At 53.3% G+C, this 18,782-nt stretch overlaps 1 protein-coding gene across 9 annotated transcripts in view; it reads right to left on the bottom strand.

The window, feature by feature from the left end:
* The window catches only part of GREB1 (growth regulating estrogen receptor binding 1), a 147,569-nt gene that overhangs the window by 58,788 nt on the left and 69,999 nt on the right, over window positions 1-18,782 (bottom strand). For all 9 annotated transcript variants that reach the window (XM_040496093.1, XM_040496096.1, XM_040496095.1 and 6 more), the window contains exons 2-6: window positions 18,313-18,493; window positions 12,618-12,737; window positions 9,740-9,916; window positions 1,694-1,876; window positions 156-299 (exon numbers count right to left, since the gene is read on the bottom strand). In XM_040496093.1, the coding sequence (XP_040352027.1) occupies window positions 156-299; window positions 1,694-1,876; window positions 9,740-9,916; window positions 12,618-12,737; window positions 18,313-18,469 (781 nt within the window). In that variant the 5' untranslated portion in view covers window positions 18,470-18,493. The remainder of the gene's footprint in view (window positions 1-155; window positions 300-1,693; window positions 1,877-9,739; window positions 9,917-12,617; window positions 12,738-18,312; window positions 18,494-18,782) is intronic.

Below are 18,782 nucleotides of genomic sequence, written 5' to 3'. Positions count from 1 at the left end.
TCTCTCTCTCTCTCTCTCTCTCTCTCTCTCTGCCCCTCCCCCCACTCTCAAAAATAAACACACTTTACAAAAAGAAACAAGAAGATCGCTTGGGCTGCACCCTCAAGCTGCCAGGCTTGTGGGTTTAGCTCCTTTGTGCTTCTCGGTCGCCTCACCTGCCTGCTGGGCTCCCAGGGGGACGCTCGGGCTGGCTCCGGGAACGGGCTCGCTGGAGAAGGCAGCCAGAGGCCCAGAGCTCTCCGCTGGCGGGAAGAGTGAGCTGGAACAGGCACTGGCGGAGGTCGGCCGGCTTCTGAACTCTAAGGGGGCAAGACGCGTGCATGAAAACCAACTCCCCCCCCCCCCCACCCCGGTCACGCGAGGCCTTCCTAGACCGGAGGCTGTCCCCCAAGAGAGCCAGACACCTAGATAACCAAAACGGTGCCAATGCCATGCCAGCCTTGCCTCAGCGTAGCTGGGGGAGGCGGGGGTGCGATAACCCCCACGGCTCCGTGCCAAGGGCAGGGGGATCCGTCCGAGGGGCAGCTCTGATTATAGGGAGAGGGAGCAACCCTGAGCGTTTGGGACAAAGAGAAAAACAGAGGACACGAATGAGTCACCCCCATCGCTGCCCTTCAAGCCCAAGGAAAGAACAGATTTTTACTCAGAGGCAGAGAAAGAGCTGAGAGCCCCCTGTCCTGAAAGCCACCCTCTGCTGGAAAGATTCCCTCCCAGGAGTTGCATCTAGCCTGTGAGGTGCTTGGTCACAGCACGTGATCAAAGACTCTTCCTGGGTCCCAAAGCAGAAGCACCACTTTGTACTACTAATTCTTGGTACCAGGAGCTCAAGAAATGTTTACTGAGTCAAGTAAGAAAAGGAGTAGGGGTGGGGGAGGAAGGCCCCGAGCCAGCCCTTCCTGAAGTCCCTTCCTTCTATTCACAGAGGCTGGCCAGGAGAGGCCAGGTGACCAGAGATGAACCAACCCAGACAAGGTTCTTGTGGAGACCCCTCCTAGGACATGTCCCTGCACAGCTGGCTGAGTGGGGGCCTCTCAGGGGCCATCCAAGGCTGAGCCTCTGAAAATCCACTGCCCCCCACCCTCTTCTCTCCATAGTTGACTTAGCCACGGGTGATCCGGGAGACAGGAGGGAGGAGGGAAGCCCAGTGACTTCTACGACGCTGGCCTTCACAGGGTTCGGGGCAGAGAGAGGACGGGTATCATCCGAGCCATTATTTCTCTAAATCAGAGTTTCTCAACCTTGGCACCGCTGATTATTTAGGCTTGATCGTTCTTTGTGGGTTGGGGTAGGGGGCAGGGGGGGCAGGGGGTGGGCAGAAAGGGCTATCCTGTGTGCTGCCGGATGTTTAGCAGCATCTCTGGCCTCCATCCACCAGATGGCAGTAGCGCTCTCCAGTCACGATGGGGGACAGAATCACCCTGGGTTGAGAACCTCTGTCCCAAACGCTTACCCCAAGAAGACACAGGATGGTGTAGCCCCCTGCAAACTTTTAAACGTCCCACACAATTAGGCTGGCACTACAAATGTTTACCCATAATGCAAAGCAGCGCTTTGATTTCACGGGGCTGACCTTCTGCCTGCAATTGTGCCCACGGAGCCTGGGCGCTCCTCGAAGTCCGGCTGACCGGCACCTGGGCCCTCTTGGAGGACCCCCGTTCACCCACCCAACCCTGCTCAAAGCCGAACTGCTCACCTGAGCCTTTCCAACAGATGAGAGGTCCTTTGGTTAGAGTCCCTTGTGCGTTGCGGACCAGGTAATACTTCAAGTGTTTCTGCTTCTTGGGCTGAGTGGTCAACTTGAGATTTATGTGATTAGAGAATTCTGTGAAGTAGCAGAAGCCTTTCTTTCCACAGCCAACGCAATTCCCAGAGAAACCTGGGGGAGGGAAACCACCACGAAGGTCTCCAACTTACCTCCAACATACTCGTCAAATAATGCAGACTTTGTGGAAATTCTAAATACTCCCATCCTGTGCCACGAACCCGAAAATTCCACGGGGCAAGGGTCCCTAGCACCTTATGTTGGTCCAAGGGTCGAAATGACCTTGACTTGAACAGAAGGAGGCCCAAGAAGACTTAGTCATGGAGGAGGCCCTGAAGCTTGGAAGACTGAACTTGCCGGGGGGGGGGGGGGGGGTGCCAGATTTTAAAGCCTATACACACAGTAAACATTACAAGATGAGACTATCGCATTCAACCGTCTACATTGATCAAGTTCCTGCAGGAAGTGGTACACGCCCATCTCCTTCAGTGCTGACTGGTCACAGAATCTCAAAGCCATCAGACCACTGACGCTAGACGCACTGAGGACCTCCCAGGAGCCCCAAACTCCATCCTGATCCCATGAGTCGCTGCAAGAAACAAAGAGAGCTCCACGGGGTGGGGCTGGAAGGGTTTGGCAACCAGCGGAACGGAGACCCGCTGCCCCAGTGTGGCTGTCACAACATTGGCATCCTGCAGCCGAGGCCGGAATGGGCCTTTCTGGGATGGACAGAGGTTCCCACCAGCAGTGAGGCTCCAGAAGGGTCGCCCGATGACAAAATGACCTCTTATGAACCATTAAAATCCAGTGAATAGGGATAAAGAGACCTTTACAAGCTATAAAGTCCATGCAAACCACACTCAGTGCAACCGCGGGTTAACATGGGACAAATGTGACGATTGGCCTAGCTGCTCTGGTCTACACCCACCATCTCAGGAAGACCTTCCTGGGGACCTTGCTTTGCCCACCGGGGCGTCTGGTTTCTATGGTACAAGGCCCTTTGGCAGGAAAGACCCTAAAGCAGAGACTGATCTGTTTCATCATATTCTCTGGCCGACAAGTTTCCAAAGGTCACTTTGACTTAGCCCATGAGGGCCACGTGGCTCGGTGTGTGAGCCCTGCTTTCAAACAGGGTATTCCTGAGGCCTCTGGCTAATGTTCAAAGCAACGTGTTCGTGAAGGTTCAAAACATCTCCACAGAGAAATAAGGCACCTACAGTACAGACACTCACTGGATTTTCTGATCTATTTTAAGCACATTTAATACTCCGTAAAAGGCCTTAGAAATAGGGACAGATCTCTTGGTCTAGCCACAGGACAGGGACAGGTTTAGTTTAAACTTCCAGAATCCTGTTCTCTCTGCACCAGAACAAACAAAGTATCGAAGAGATGCCAAGCACTGTGCTATTTCCTTGTTCTTAAAGGGACAGGAAAGGAACTAACACGCACAGAGAGCCAGCGAGATGCTGGCCCTTTTACCGTCCTCTAGACAAGGTCACTCACTCAGCTTAACTGACACAAACACCCGGCCCCTTGGGACACGAATCCTTCTTTGGGGAGGGCTGAGGACCGGAGAGGTCACGGAATATTCCCCAGTGGAGGTAGACGGTGTGGCACTCCAGCCCAGCAGGCAAATGGGGTGGAGACTGACAAGCGTGGCATTCAAGGCCACCCCAAATGCTACCCAACCCCCATAGCTCCAGCCTTCACCCCTGTTCCTCGCTCTGCTGTGCCGAATCCCCGAACGGACCCGCCCGCCCGCTCCCACCGCCCTCATGCCTCCAGGCTCACACTCTTCCTCCCTTGAGTCCCACCTGCGTGCTGCATGTGTCCCTGCCACTCAATGCCCAACTCAAACGTCCACTTCTTCGGGGCTTCCCTTGACCCGAAGGGCTGAAGCTCCCTGTCCTCCCCTACAGCTCTTCATATTGAACAGAGAACCACCGTAACCTCTTTTTCAGTGTTCAGTCATTGAAATTCGCATCTTTTTCCCCATAGCTATTCCCTCGCTCTAAAGGACCAGCGTCATGGGGTGACTGCACGTAGGGGTGGGTTGTGTCTGTACATGTTAAGTGTCTGTGCACAGACCAGCGTCCAGCACGTCATAGACGATAGATATCAGAAGGGAAGGAGAGGCGAAACAGGCTATCAATGTGAACATATCAGGATTTCTGCACCTCCTTTGAAATAACAATCTAATGTTTTTATTTCTTCCTTTGTCTCCAACCTGGATCTCTGAAGACAAACGCAGCTCAGCTGCCATTTAAGAATACTGGATGGAACTAGAGGGGATTATGCTCAGCGAAATTAGAGAAACGCAAAGATCATATGACTTCACCCATATGTGCAATGTAAGATACAAAACGGATGGAAAAAGATTCTAAAAACAAGGAGGGGGACTCTTGAAAACACAAAGAACAAACTGAGGGTGGCTGCACAAGTTGTGGGAGGGGGGGATGGGCTGAGTGGGCGAGGGGCATTAAGGGAGGAGCGCTGGGTACACATCGGGGATGAATCACTGGAACCTACTCCTGAAATCACTATTGCACGATATGCTAACTAACTTGGACGTAAAAGATAAATAAGTAAATAATAAAATGGGGGGAAAAAAACAAAAACAAAAAAACAAGGCCCTGAGAAACCTTCCAAGCTCTCTGGAAGGGATTCTGACCCCAAGTGTTGAAAAGATGGATGTGGGGCGCCTGGGTGGCTCAGTCGGTTAAGCGTCCGACTTCAGCTCAGGTCACGATCTTGCGGTCCGTGGGTTCGAGCCCCGCATCAGGCTCTGGGCTGATGGCTCAGAGCCTGGAGCCTGTTTCCGATTCTGTGTCTCCCTCTCTCTCTGCCCCTCCCCCATTCATGCTCTGTCTCTCTCTGTCTCAAAAATAAATAAAGGTTAAAAAAAAAAATTTTCGAAAAGATGGATGAACGAGAAACAGAACTTCAAGACCAAGGTGTGTGGAAAGCACCCTGCCGGGGCCCTGCTGCCATCCAGAGACAGCTACGTGGACCACAGGCCTTTGATCCGTGACAAAGGTGGGCGGTAGGACCACTGCGCCCTTTCAGATGGAGGGATGAGACCACGGGCCATCGGGAAGGCCTTCTCGCGGTTCCGAAGGTGGAAGGCCTGGGTCTGCCTGGTAAGTATTTGGGGAGCCAGCTGCAAGCTGCAGCAAATACGGACTGCTCTTCTAAGAGGTGACTCGGGACCACAGGACGGCTGACCGACTGGTCCCTGGAGACAGGGGAAATGGTTGAAGCCACCCCTAGCTGAACAGGTGAGGCGATTCTAATTTTCCCAGAAGTCGTCTCAACGGCAGTAAAAAAATTTCACGAGGAAGAATAAAATGAGCCGTTCTCTTTGGAAATCTGCCTCAGGACCAGGGAGATAATCAGGACCAGGACCAGGATGATACTGTCTTTAATTTTTTTCTTTTTTATGTTTATTTACTTTTGAAGGAGAGAGAGACAGAGTGTGAGATGGGGCAGGGGGAAGGGGGGCAGAGAGAGAAGGAGACACAGAATCGGAAGCAGGCTCCAGGCTCCGAGCCGTCAGCCCAGAGCCCGACGCAGGGCTCGAACCCACAGACCGCGAGATCGTGACCTGAGCCGAAGTCAGACGCTCAACCGACTGAGCCACCCGGGAGCCCCAGGATGATACTCTCTTTAGAAGACAGGCCTAGAAAGCCTGTCCTGAATCCTCAAACTCTCCGGCATAAATATCCAGAGTGCAGAGAAGCGGTTCCTTCGAGGTTACCACCCCCCATGAACTATTCCAGAAAAACGAGTCTTTTTTTGACCACACGGGGGCGGCACTATCGAGTTTCCCCTCAGGCCCGGCCAGCGTTTGGCACCCCGGGTGGTGTCGCACACGCACACCCCGAACTGGTGCCCACACGTGCTCCCCCTTCCATGGAAAGACCTCCTGGCGAGGCAGGGCTTAAATTGGACCCTGAAGCCGAGGTCAGACCTTGAGAGGGGCTCCGTGCTCCTTTTAAGGACGGAGTCATCACAGGCAGGCCCTGCCCTCCTGTTCCCTGAAAGCGAACGGCGACGATAAAAGGAGCATCGTCCTTGGGTATTGCAGCAAGTGAAGCAGAAAAGCCAAAACCGAGCCTTATGTCCACGCTTGTGAAATACAAGCTGTGAAAACCATTTCAAATGCCCCGCCTGGATGGTGCACGGAGAAGAAAATGGGCAAAGTACAACGGAGGTTCACTTGGGGGTGATGGGCAACTTTCTCCTTTTCCACTTTGTATTTGACTGCTGTTGTTTCTGCCACGATCCTCGTTGTGGAGGTAAATAGAGCCTAACGGCGAACGAGGAAAAAACACGTCCGTGGCCCCCAGCCTCGGTATTCTGGCCACGTTCCGACTAAAGTTCACAAGGGATCTACTTTCTCCTCGCGTCTCTGGAGGTGGGCCTCTGGAGGACTCCAAAGCGCACCTCCCTTTGCAATTCTCCCGCATGTGCCCGGGAAGGGGGACACAGGCCAGAGTGTACCAGGCAGCAGCCAGAGGCACAGGGAAAGCCTTAAGAGCCGCGGCAGGCTTCAGATGAGACACAAACGGGATGGGGGGTGATGGGCACAGGAAGATGGGACCAACCTCAAGGCTGGCGGGTGGTGCATTCTTGCCACATAACCAACAAGACCCCCAGAATCCTGCGAGAGGCTCACGGCCACTTTCCCTGCGCCTGATTGTCGCTTTGGAAGAAGGGGGCAGAAATCAGTTATTCACGTGACCTCTAAGAGATCGTTCTACACTGCAAGTTAACAACACAGCAATCAGGGGCGGCTCAGTCGGTTAGGCGTCCAACTTTGGCTCAGGTCATGATCTCGCTGTGAGTTCGAGCCCCGTGCCAGGCTCTGTGCTGACAGCTCGGAGCCTGGAACCTGCTTCGGATTCTGTGTCTCTCTCTCTCGCTCTTTCTCAAAGATAAATAAACATAAACAAACAAACAAACACAGAAATCACCTTCTTTGAACATGTCCAAAAATAAAAACTGTAAGGGACAACTAGGAAGGAGGGACCTATGCGTGAAGACAGAATTAGCGACAGGCCAGCCAAATGCTTTGGGACAATCTTGGTTGGATGTTGATTCAAACAAAACATCCACCAAAACAAAACCAAAACTGTAAGACAAAATTTGAACACACTGGCTATTGGGTAATATTATGGCATTACTGGTAAATTTTGTAGATACGATGATGGTATAGGAATTCTAACAAAGAGCCCTTATTGTTTAGAGACACACACGGAAACGTTTACAGGTGAAACGACATGTCTGGGGTTTGCTTCCCCAACAATCCAGAAGTTCGAGAAGGAGTCGTGGGTGAAACAAGACTGGCCGTGTGTTAGTAATTGTTAAAGACACAAGACAGACGCATTATACTATTATTTGAAAAATGACTTCCCAGGAATGGCAGCCTTGCCCAGGCGGGGCCCAAGCAGCCCCCACTCCCAGCCTCCGCTCCTTCATTCCAGCACACCATGTTCCTTCACGCACACGGTTCCCCCTCTTCCTGAGGGCACCCGTTCCCCGGAGTAGGAGGGCCAGGGCCAGAGCACCTGGGCTCAAATTCAGGACCTGCCATTTACGACCCTGAGCAAGTCAGTTAACCTCTCTGTGCCTTTGCTACCTCATACACAAATGCTAGATAATAACGTACCCACCGGTACACTGATAACCTATTTAGAACAGTTTCTAGAACGCGGTAAGTGCTTAGTAAAGTGGCTGCCATTAGCGTGTAGGTGCTACTGTTCTCTGACTTGCAAAATGCCACTGGTTTTTCAGGGCCCAGCTCACACACCACACCCTGAGACACTGTTCCCGTCACTGGGCTCCGTGTGCCCTTCTGTACCCCCTCGGCACTTTAACCCTCAGCTCTCACGTGCCGCCCAGAGATGTGTTAGAAAGTCCCCGTCTGGCCGAGCTTTCCGCACCAGCTGGCAAGCTCCCAGCGAAGGACCAGGTTGGACTTGACTCTGGGGCCCTGGGCTGAACTGAAGGTCCACCTTCGACACGGGGTACACATTCCACAAATGCTGCGTGAACATAGGACTCATTTACACCCCGATAGAAAAGGACATTCTAGCTGGAGGTCATCTCCTGCCTCAGTGATCAGCCAATCGAGAGGAATTCCCGTCGTCAAAAAATGGAAACACAGGGGCGCCTGGGTGGCGCAGTCGGTTAAGCGTCCGACTTCAGCCAGGTCACGATCTCGCGGTCCGTGAGTTCGAGCCCCGCGTCGGGCTCTGGGCTGATGGCTCGGAGCCTGGAGCCTGTTTCTGATTCTGTGTCTCCCTCTCTCTCTGCCCCTCCCCCGTTCATGCTCTGTCTCTCTCTGTCCCAAAAATAAATAAACGTTGGAAAAAAAAAAAAATTAAAAAAAAAAAAATGGAAACACACATCTAGATTTTCATCTTTCAGCTTCTCAGACAAAATCCCTCTGTTGATCCCAAGTCACTAAAACAAGATTCCTTTCGTTATAAATTGGGGGGGGGGGCGGTTATAAATTAGGAGCTAAAGCCATTGCTTCCCCCAAGATATTCCACAGCTTCCGTTTTATAGGTCACTAAAAAGTGCGGAGCCCAGGCCCCCGGAGGGCTGTAGGCCCACCTTGTCCCGCGCAGCCATCAGGGTTAATTGCAGGAAACCTACACAGTGTTAAGTGTGCAAGCTGAGAGCATAAAGTTATTTTAAAAGAAGAAAGCGTCGGTTATTACCGACCGGCCCTCGTAACCCACCTCCGATGGCTTTCTGGCGAGCAATTAACAAAGCCCCCACTTCCTCTGCACTCGCCACCTGAGGAGCCAAAGCTGTTAGGGGCTGGCGGTGAATGAACTCAAAGATTCTTGTCCCCACGTTTCAAGACACAGAACCTCCTTGATTTACTGCCCTGGCAATTCCTTTACAGTCACTAAGTGGTGGAATCCAGCCCAAGCCGCGGCTGCCGCCAGATCAAACGCTGGCCAAGTCACTGGCACAGTCCTACCGGCACGTTTCATCCTGAGTGGCCTCGACGAGCAAATTAAATCCGAGACGGAAGGACTCCGTGAGCTCCTTTGGTGGAGTGAATTTCCCGGGATTACTCTTGTTCTCGAGAACTAGTTATAATAAGCCCCTCCCGCCTAGAGAGACAGAGTTGGCCAGAACCTTCTCTTTCTCTCTCTCTCTGGTCACCATCCCAGAGCTGTGTCTGTCTGTCCAGCCCACATTCACCTGCCCTGGTTCAGCATTTACCCACAGTCACTGTCTCCTCGTGGCAGGAACTACTCGTCTTCTGCGGGTCAATCCTTGCTCTCCCTCATCCCCTCCTCCCCTCTCGGGTCCTTTGCATAGTGCCTCAGTCCTAAAATGTGCTCAATAAATACCCACTGGCGTGCATTTACCTACGCAGCTTTTTGAGGGGGGGGGGGGCGGTGTATCGAGCATGAAATTTAAGCGTTCTACAGCGCGAAGACTCTTCCTGACGCTACGTCTGGACCAGATCATTACCAGCCCTTCTGCCTGCCTGATGCTCCTCCACGGGAGACACCGGACCAGGTGAAGGGGCCAGGGCACGTGCAGGAATCGCTCCCCACCTTCTGGAGAAGGCTACGAATGTTCTGCAAGCGGGGAACACATACTCAGCCCTGTTCTCCCACCGCCTCAGGTCTGATGCCCTCTGAAAGCATCGAGCACAAGGCCCGTATCCTATTCTTGACACAGGCAGGCGCTTAGAAACGGCTTGATGAACATACGCACAAGACAGTACTAAATGATGGGCTTTCTATAGGAGGTCAGCCACATCTCAGGATAAATCTCATTTACGTTCCACTTCACACGGAAAGAGCCTACTGAAAAACAAACGGGGCGGTAGGATGCACTGATCAAGAGCCCCCAAAGGCGGCCTGTCCCCCACCCCCCATGGCCTCTCTTGTCCCTGTCCCCCATGCGGATGGAGCCACAGCGAAGGGCAAAGAAAGGACTTACCAAGAAGAGCGTTGTGCCCATTGTCATCCGGCAAGAACCTTTTGTCCACGGCACACACCAGGAGATGGTCCGGCAGGCTGGGGGACTTGGCCCCCACGAGGAGAAAGCCTGCAGGGACGTCTATGGGCTCACTGGAAATGGAGACGAGACGCAGGTCCTTCCCCGCCTGGCAGAACCCTGGGAGGAACGGACGAGACTCACACACGCTGCCCAGGGGCCTCCCCAGACCCGGGCTCCGCGTGGGCAAAGGGAGGACAGCGTTCCAGGTCTTGTCGGGAACAAAGCTCACCTCTGGATGTGGCTGACTTTCAAACTAGTTCTAAGAGGTAAGATTAGGACCCTACTTACTGAGGCCACTCACCACACGCTAATTATTTTTATGATGATGGTGTCACATGATACACGTTGACGTACAGATGAAACTCACCAGGAAAAAGTGTAGGCACGTGATGCTCAATTAGAATGTACACGAGATAAATCCATAAGAGATTGTGAGCAATTTGATATTCTTTACGCCCGGTGTTCCTTACACGTATGAGGAAAAGACAAATGTCACAAATAGGGAGCAGGAGCCTGGTAACACTGGCCATCTCTGGGGATGGGACACAAGGACACTGACCATCAAGGAGGCCTTCACTCCATACCCTTTTGGACATTCTGTATCTTAGAGCTTTTAAGTAGATTTCCCATTCAAAAAATAAGTGTCCAGGGGCGCCTGGGTGGCTCAGTCAGTTAAGCGTCTGACTCTCGATTTCGGCTCAGGTCATGATTTCACGGTTCATGAGTTCGAGCCCCACGTCAGGCTCTACACTGACAGTGCGGAGCCTGCTTGGGATTCTCTCTCTTTCTCTCTGCGTCTCTCCCGCCCACACTTGCTCTCTCAAAATAAATTCCTAAAAACTTTTTTAAAAAATTTAAGAAATACATGGCCCGAGGCATCTGGAAATAGAGAGAAACAGCTGAGACTTATTTGGACAGGCCCTTCCCAAGGTCTTTGGGCACATCCAGCCCCATCCCGTGTCCGTTCCATCCTTAGTTACCGACGGAGGCGGTGACAGCTAACATGGCCTGATGGTCCCAAGGCTCCCCCTGCAAAACCCTACAGTACCGTCCATGGACTCCTCCCGCACACACCTGGCTTTGCCATCGACAACACCGTGCCCCCGGCAGGAGGGCCACAAAGGGGCCCTGAGGGGTGGGGAGGCCAGAAGGCACAGAGCCAGTGCCCACGGTGGGCCAGGCCCTGGGCCAGGATAAGCTCTGCAAAGCTGTCACTTGATCACCTGTGGGGAAGTGTTCCAGCTGCCAGTCTGAAGACACGGAAATCGAGGCTCCAAAGAGGTTATGTGATTTGCTCAGAGCCACAGAGAGGAAGGCCAGGGTGGAGGCAGGTCCGACCCAGCTCGGGGTGGCTCCCCTCCATCGTCTTAGGGAAGCAGGCCTTCCACCTACGCGGCGGCCTGGGCCCAGCCTTCTGAAGAGCTGAAGGAGGGGTGCCTGGGGGGGCTCAGTCGGTTGAGCGTCTGACTTCGGCTCAGGTCATGATCTCGCGGTCTGTGAGTTCGAGCCCCGCGTCGGGCTCTGTGCTGGCAGCTCGGAGCCTGGAGCCTGCTTCGGATTCTGTGTCTCCCTCTCTGCCCCTCCCCCATGCGCTCTCTCTCTCTCCAAAGTGAATAAACAATAAAAAAAATATATTTTTTAAATGAAGAACTGGAGGAAGACGGGCTATGGACACCATTACTGCGTTTACTTGGAAATTCTTTGAAAATCACCGTAATGACCACTGGAGAGCTCGCTGTTTTGTTTCATTAGGTGGACACGAGAAGGCCCCCTCATGAAGGGCCACTGTGCTGGTGTCCCTCACCCCAGAGCAGCAGCCCCAGCGAGGGCTGCCTGCCTCCCCCGCCGCCATCCTGCACAAGGTCACGTCCAGCCCCACACACGGGGCCTCTACACCCCACATGATCCCCGCACTGAGCCCTGCCCAGCCACACCTCAGACTCCTACCTAAACTGCTGGCGGCTCCCCACATGGGCTCCACGCTCCCCATTCTGAGCCTCTGCCCATGCCGTCCTTCTGTCTGGAATGTCCCAGCTTCCCCCAACCCTCTCACAGACTCCTGCCAATCCTCCAAACCCCAGACGATGGGCCACCTCCTCCAGGAAGCCTTCCCTAAACTCTCGACCTGTGTCAGCAACCTTTCGTGGGCTCCCAGGCACCCCTGGTCGCCCACCCCACCCTGCTGGCACTTCCCACATCGTGGACGAAGGGTCTGCTTACCTAACTAGCTCCAATATCCGAGAGTATCTTTTATCTCCAAACTTCCAGAGTTGGGAGGGGCAATATAATTAATTCACTCACTAAACCATTCGCCTGGTGTGGCGACAGATGAACATACGCCACTCAGACAGGCTGTTGGGCTAGGGAGTGGGAGAGCCAGGGGTTTGCTCCCAGGGTCTCTGCATGCAGAGCGCGAGCTCTTACGACCAGATGAAGCATCTGGCATCCCTGTGCCTCGGTCCCTCAACAGCGCGACGGGAGCGAGTCACCGACCCTACGGGGTTCCTGAGAGACCACAGGTCTGTCTTTTTCAACCATAAAGTGCGATAAAGGAGAAAGATGGTTCCCGCGTATTGGTCTGAGCTAAACGTGCAGCACCAGCCGACCCGAATTGAGAGGCACGTTCTAGTTTTCAAACAGCCAACGTAGCAAAATGAACTGTTGGACCCAAACCCGTTGGTGAAGTTGAGGCGTCCAGAGAGCGCTGAGGGGTGAGAGCCTGACGGCCACGGTGAGGTGCAGCCAACGCTGCTGGGTGGGGGAGGGTACGCCCGCTGTCACCTGCCAGGGGCCAGGGTCACGCACTCTGCGGGCTCACCGTCTGTGGTGCAGCAGCCTTCGGGCGGAGGGTGCATCTGGTAGGGATTCGGGGGACCGCTGGGCTCCAGCGCCCCTTCCCCCTCTTCTTCCTCGTCCTCATTGTCCCCTCGGCCTCCACCTAGAAGGGGCAAAGGGGAGCGAGGCGTCAGGCAGAAGCAGCTAGTCCGCAAGTCTCGGCCACCGAACAGCCAGCCCGTCCCGACAGACACACCCCAAGGTCGGGTGTCATCCCCCGTCTTTGCTGGAGGGGCCAGCTGAGGTCAGGGGACTCTCCCCAGGTCACAGACTCAGGCTCCAAGCCTGGCCTCGCGACCTCGAATCCGGGTTCACCTGTCTCCCCATCCACGAGAGCTGCGCCTGTCTGCACACGCACAGGGGTCAACACGCGGTAACTGGTGGAGAAGAACGGTGCACGAAGCCTGGTACCTGGTAGGCACTCCAAAAATATTTCTGTGGGAGGTACCACAGATTAAGATCTAGACCATTTTGCAGGTGGGCACACTGAGGCCTAGAGAGGCCCAGTGATCGGCCTGCCGCACTTCAGAGACCCGATAAGCAGCACAGCTGGCCCGTTCCCAGCTGTGTCTGCTGCCCGCACCGATGTTCTAGCAACTGACTGCACCGGTTAGTTAAGAACAGAAACCGTGGCATGAATCGCCTCTACACAATACGAACGGTACCTTTTTATTCATCCCCAAGGGAAAAGGGGACGCAGAGGCATTTCTGAAAACACGCACCCAAATTTGTCACATACATGCAAGGCACCATTCCAGAACAGGGCCAGGCAGGTTATGACTTCAGGAAAATTTCTTTTTTTGTTGTTGATTTCTTCTTTTAATTTTTTTTAATTTTTTTTTTTAACGTTTTATTTATTTTTGAGACAGGGAGAGACAGAGCATGAACAGGGGAGGGTCAGAGAGAGGGAGACACAGGAATCTGAAACAGGCTCCAGGCTCCGAGCTGTCAGCACAGAGCCCGATGCGGGGCTCGAACTCACGGACCGCAAGATCGTGACCTGAGCCGAAGTCGGCCGCTTAACCGACTGAGCCACCCAGGCGTCCCAGTTGTTTTTTTTTTTTTCCGAGTGAAATAGCATTTTAGGAGTCACAGAAAACATGAAACTGGCCAGGAGAGCCAGCAATGGGCCACGGGAATCTCACCATGGGCACTCTACCTGGGCAATGGAACAGCTTATTGTCATTCCCCAGACTCTCAGCTCCTAGATTGTGGGGTCCTTGCCCTTCTCCGTCTCGGTACTCCGGGCACCCCGTAAAATGCTCATGCAGAGAAGCACCCAGAAAACACCTGTCCAGCCGATGCGAGCACGCCGTCTTTACCCAGCTCGGCTAGAGAAGGGGGGGGGGGCCATGTTCATGAATTTCCAAGGCTACGCAAGAATAGTCCTGACTTTTTTAACAGAAATTTGGGGTTAAAAATCTTTCTCAACTTGTCCACGTTTAAATGTCATTTAACAAACAGCATGAACATGTCTTCGTGGGACAGGGTCACGCCCAGCATTCTTAAATAGGCCGGGCTGGGAGACCATTGTTTCTTCTTTTTTATTTCTCGGTCTCCTGTTTTCTCCATTTCTCCAACCTCCTCTTCCTTGGCTCTCACACCCTCCGTCCACCCGGTGGTTCTAGTTTAATGACGAAGTCATGTGCCGTGGAGAGAGGCAGAGCTGGGAACTGCGGATCCAAGTTCTAGTACTTGGGCCTTCCATGGTCTGTGTGGCCACAGGAAAGTGACTTAACCTCTCTGTGCATTAGATCCTGCAACTTTTCGGAGCGCCTGGGTGGCTCAGTCGGTTAAGCGTCCGACTTCGGCTCAGGTCACGATCTCACGGTCCGTGAGTTCGAGCCCCGCGTCGGGCTCTGGGCTGACCGCTCGGAGCCTGGAGCCTGCTTCCGATTCTGTGTCTCCCTCTCTCTCTGCCCCTCCCCCGTTCATGCTCTGTCTCTCTCTGTCTCAAAAATAAATAAATGTTAAAAAAAAAAATAAAAAAAAAGATCCTGCAACTTTTCTATTTTTTTCTAATATTTATTTTTGAAAGAAAGAGAGAGAAAGCGAGAGTGAGCAGGGGAGGAGCAGAGTGAGAGGGGCAGTGTGGCACCCGACACAGGGCTCGAACCCATGAACCTTGAGATGATGACCTGAGCTGAAATCGAGGGCCTGATGCTCAACCACCTGAGCCACCCAGGAGCCCCCAGATCCCGCATCTTTAAAAGGAGGTGTTTACATAAGGGCACTTTGAGCTGTTGTAGTCTATGCAGGGGAGAAACGCAGCCCTCAGAGTTGCACAGAATATTCCTGATGTGATTGAATCAGCACAGGGTACTGGGAACATATCTTCATGGTGGCCACCATTTTAAAAGGCGCCCGTGGGACAAGAGGCGGAAGAAAGTGAACACCGTAAGCCAGCCTGGGCCCGTGACCTTGGGTAGGTCAGAGCAGGAAGTGAAGATTCCTGGGGTCTCTGTCTTTCCGGGCCTGGAGTACACAGAGGCGGCAGGAAGACTGTAAAAAGATTACCCAGGAAGAGCACAAGGGGGGTGGGGATAAACTCGGGAGCCTCCTTCAGATGCTTCCTTCCTGCCATTAAATGCAGGTCTGGAATGGCTTTAGCAGGAGGGACAGAGTCCCGCCCAGACCACAGGCGCCCGCAATGCAGCACAGGACCCCGTGGGGGCTGGGACTGTCCTGTAACCACCAGAGGAGAGGGAGTCACAGAAGGCTCTCCTGCACAATCACACCTGCTCTTTGAGCCAGTACCCCCCGGGAAGTGGGGGGGGGGGGGGGCGGCTCCCGGAGGGGACGGCCAAGACACCAACCAAGCGAGTGAAAAGGGGCGAGAAAGACGGAGCCACTGGAGCGCTCGGGCACCCAGGAAGGTCTGTGTGCACATTATTCTGCTAAGCCAAAAAGAACAGGAATTCAGACTCTCAGAAAGAATGAAAGAAGGGCATCTTAAGCCTCCGAGAGTCAAAGAAAGAGCTCAAAATCCAGCAGATAAGAAAGCTGCCCTCAAGGGTCAAAGGTCTATAGCAGACATCCCAGGGCCTTTGATGGGATCAGTCGGGCAGCAGCGAGGAAGGGCGAGGAGGCTTGTAGCCGGGAGCAGACCAGACCAGACTGCTGGCCAAGGTCTCCCGGCAGGAGGAGGGAGGGAGGAGGGCATTCACACGGCCTCAGACAGACAAAACCAACAGGATGGGGACCTTAGGAGCTTCACGCTGGAAACACTGGAATCCAGAAATGCCACTGCACCACCTTCACTCTGCAGAGCATGGGGGTTGTTAATCACTGTAATGTTCCTACCTCATTGCATCTTTCTGTGGCAAGAAGCCGTAGGACATTTTGAGCGGGTGGGACCCCAAGAATTACCTGCATCTTGTTTAACAAATTAATACTTACCTCACAATGCTGGTATCTGTTCTGTTTGCTCTCTCTCTAAAAACAGCAAGTAACACGTAATAAAAGGGTTTTCCCCTGGGAGGAAGTGGTAAGACCTCTACGCCGGGGAACAAAGTCACAAAGGCCCCTGCTGCATCACCTTCACAAATACAGAAAACGTTAACAGATCGAGGGCTGTTTAGTACACCGGCACCCTGGTCATAAAAACCATCTTTAATGTAATTGTCTGAGGAAGGACAGTAATAAGAGACCCAGGGGGAGAGACAGACACACAGACTATAAAACAAGGTGTCGCCAGCACAGGCAGTCTACGCCAGGTTTTATGATGCAGAAACCAGGGGCAGAGCTGTGTGCTCAGTTTATTGTGACACCCAGCAAACTAAAAAGAGTGTCCTCCCCTTCTCACCAGCTCCCCCCCCCCCTCCCCCCCCCCCCCCCCCACTCCCAGGCCCCTGCACCTTGGGAGGATTTCTCTATTCTGTTTGTGGGACAAACAGGGAAAGCTAGAGGGTCTGCTCTGGTTTTCATTCAACATTTGGGCTGAACAAGCAAGCCCACTACAGCCGGCCCCCAGCCCTCAACACGGGAGGCCGGGAGGAGCATAAGGCTCAAAGCTGTCTCTGCAAAGTGTCCCATGCCCAGTGCCCTATCAGCAGGGGAGGACATCCTAAGAAGGCAGAATGTCCGAGATGCAGCCTCCCAGGTAGTCCGTGGAGATCTGGGGCATAAGGAAAAGCTGCCTGGGGAACCTCCTGTCTCTCCCCAGGTAAGCATCTCCACCCCCCACCCCCCCACCCCCGTCTACTTAACCCCCTATCTGCCCCCTCTTCATCAAAGAGCTGCCAGAGTTAAGGGTTCAACGGTGAGACTCGGGCTCTCCTTCAACACTGCAGGCGACCCCAGCGCCCATCTTCCCAAACCGTGGGATTTAATCACGTTAGACGGTGGAGGTGAACGCGCTTTGTAGATTTCAGGATGCCAGGCAAACTAAGTTGTCGTGACCATTGTCAATTTATCATTAGCAACGCAGCCTTTCGATACGGAAGGCCGTTAAGGATGACCGTTGAACGTATGTATGCCTCACGGAAGTCTTTGAGCCGGCCAAAAACACAGCCGGGACCCTCCAGTGAGTTCTCATCTCCCCACCGTGTTGCAGCCACGCCTCCCCTCCAGGAGGACATGCACACCCAGACAATTCTCCATTTCCCTAGTTGGTGCTTTTGAGCCCAGCCCAGTTTCTCCCAGACCCTCTCTCAGGTCCTTACTGGTGCTATTTGCAAGGTTAATGTTGTAAGATGTTTCAAAGATCGACCCAGGGAGCACCTCCCGGCCAGAATGAGAACCATCAGGCACTACACAAGCAACTCTGTGCCTCGTTTTCCCCTCACGTGCAACCCTCCTGGTCAGCCATCCCCACACCCTGTCAACACACACACACACACACACACACACGCACACGCACACTGATACTGACCCACACACGTCGTGACCACCCCAATCCAGGGGACCTGGCGGGCTGCGTGCTTTCTTAATTGACTCATTTTTGTTGTAAACAATAGTCCTTTTCCCCTTCGGTATCTAAGTTGAGTCTTCAAGCAGAAGGCATGAACTGACCAAGAGGACTTCCGTAAGAGTAAGGGTCTCACCCTATGGATTGCCATGGGGTTGCTTCTGCCATGCAAACACATGGCTATTAAAGATACAAATCAAAGATTGAGAAACAGAACCATTTTATTCTCCGGATAAATAAGGAAACCCTAAAGTTGTCCCCATGCCTGAGTATGATTTATGCATTTATTTCTGGCACACGTTCCATTCATCAGGGTGTGTTTTCCTGGCTTTTCGAAGTTTCTAGAGGGCTCTGGCATCTGCCATCACAAAAACTACCCAGACTAGTTTGCAAAGATACGGCCGTGAGTCCCGAGGCAGAGAGAAAAAAAAGACCACTGAGGGCCAAAGCATGTTAAAATTTCTCACTTATCAAGTGACTTTCTGATGAGAGCCTAAGTAACAACCACTCCAGGATACTCCCCCCCGCCCCTCTTCCTCCCTCCCCTTAGCCAGTGAATAATTTGATTCCTTGTAACTTTACGGCTGAAACTTTATCATTGTTTGGTTGGTTTGTTTGTTTTCAGCCACGTCCAAGTGTATGCGCAACTTTTTCTAACAGTTCTTTTCCGCCAGACTCAACATTTTGCACACAGGGGAGGAAAGCGTTTCCAGCTCTGTTGCAACAGAAGCTGCACACAACACAGGACAGACGCGAGGGCATCTCCTACCTTCTAGCGTGGAGAGCTGCTGTTCGGCTTCTAGATACAACTGGGAGAAGACGGGCCTGGGCACCAGGCTGTTGGACCGCAGCGAAGCCTCGATGGAGTTGTGCAAGACCTCTTCGAACCGCGTCGTCTTCAGCTGGCCGGCGTACGAGTTTCCCATCTTTAGAGAGGACGACGGAGGCTGCTGTTTAAAAGGGCATCTCAGTGTCAGTTAAAGAGACTGACCCTGTGCACGAAGCCCAAAGGCAGAGGTCGACCGCTTGAAGGGGCCGTGGATCCCCCGCTCAGCAAAGAGGAGAGGGCGGCTCTCAGCCGCAGCTACGGCCGGGCGTTTACAGGAAGTTGGATAAGCAACAGCTTTCTCTAATTTAGCCCTCAGATAGCAGAGTCTGACACCTCTTAGGATATTTTACTAGAAATTGGCTCTTCGTCATCCCTGGCTTCCCAGACCCCCGGCTTTTCCCTGAGAGGTG

Source organism: Herpailurus yagouaroundi, unplaced genomic scaffold (assembly GCF_014898765.1).
Source record: "Herpailurus yagouaroundi ecotype Mexico unplaced genomic scaffold, PumYag 188, whole genome shotgun sequence".
NCBI classification, from domain to species: domain Eukaryota; kingdom Metazoa; phylum Chordata; class Mammalia; order Carnivora; family Felidae; genus Herpailurus; species Herpailurus yagouaroundi.
This window is presented reverse-complemented; position numbering and strand designations above follow the sequence as displayed.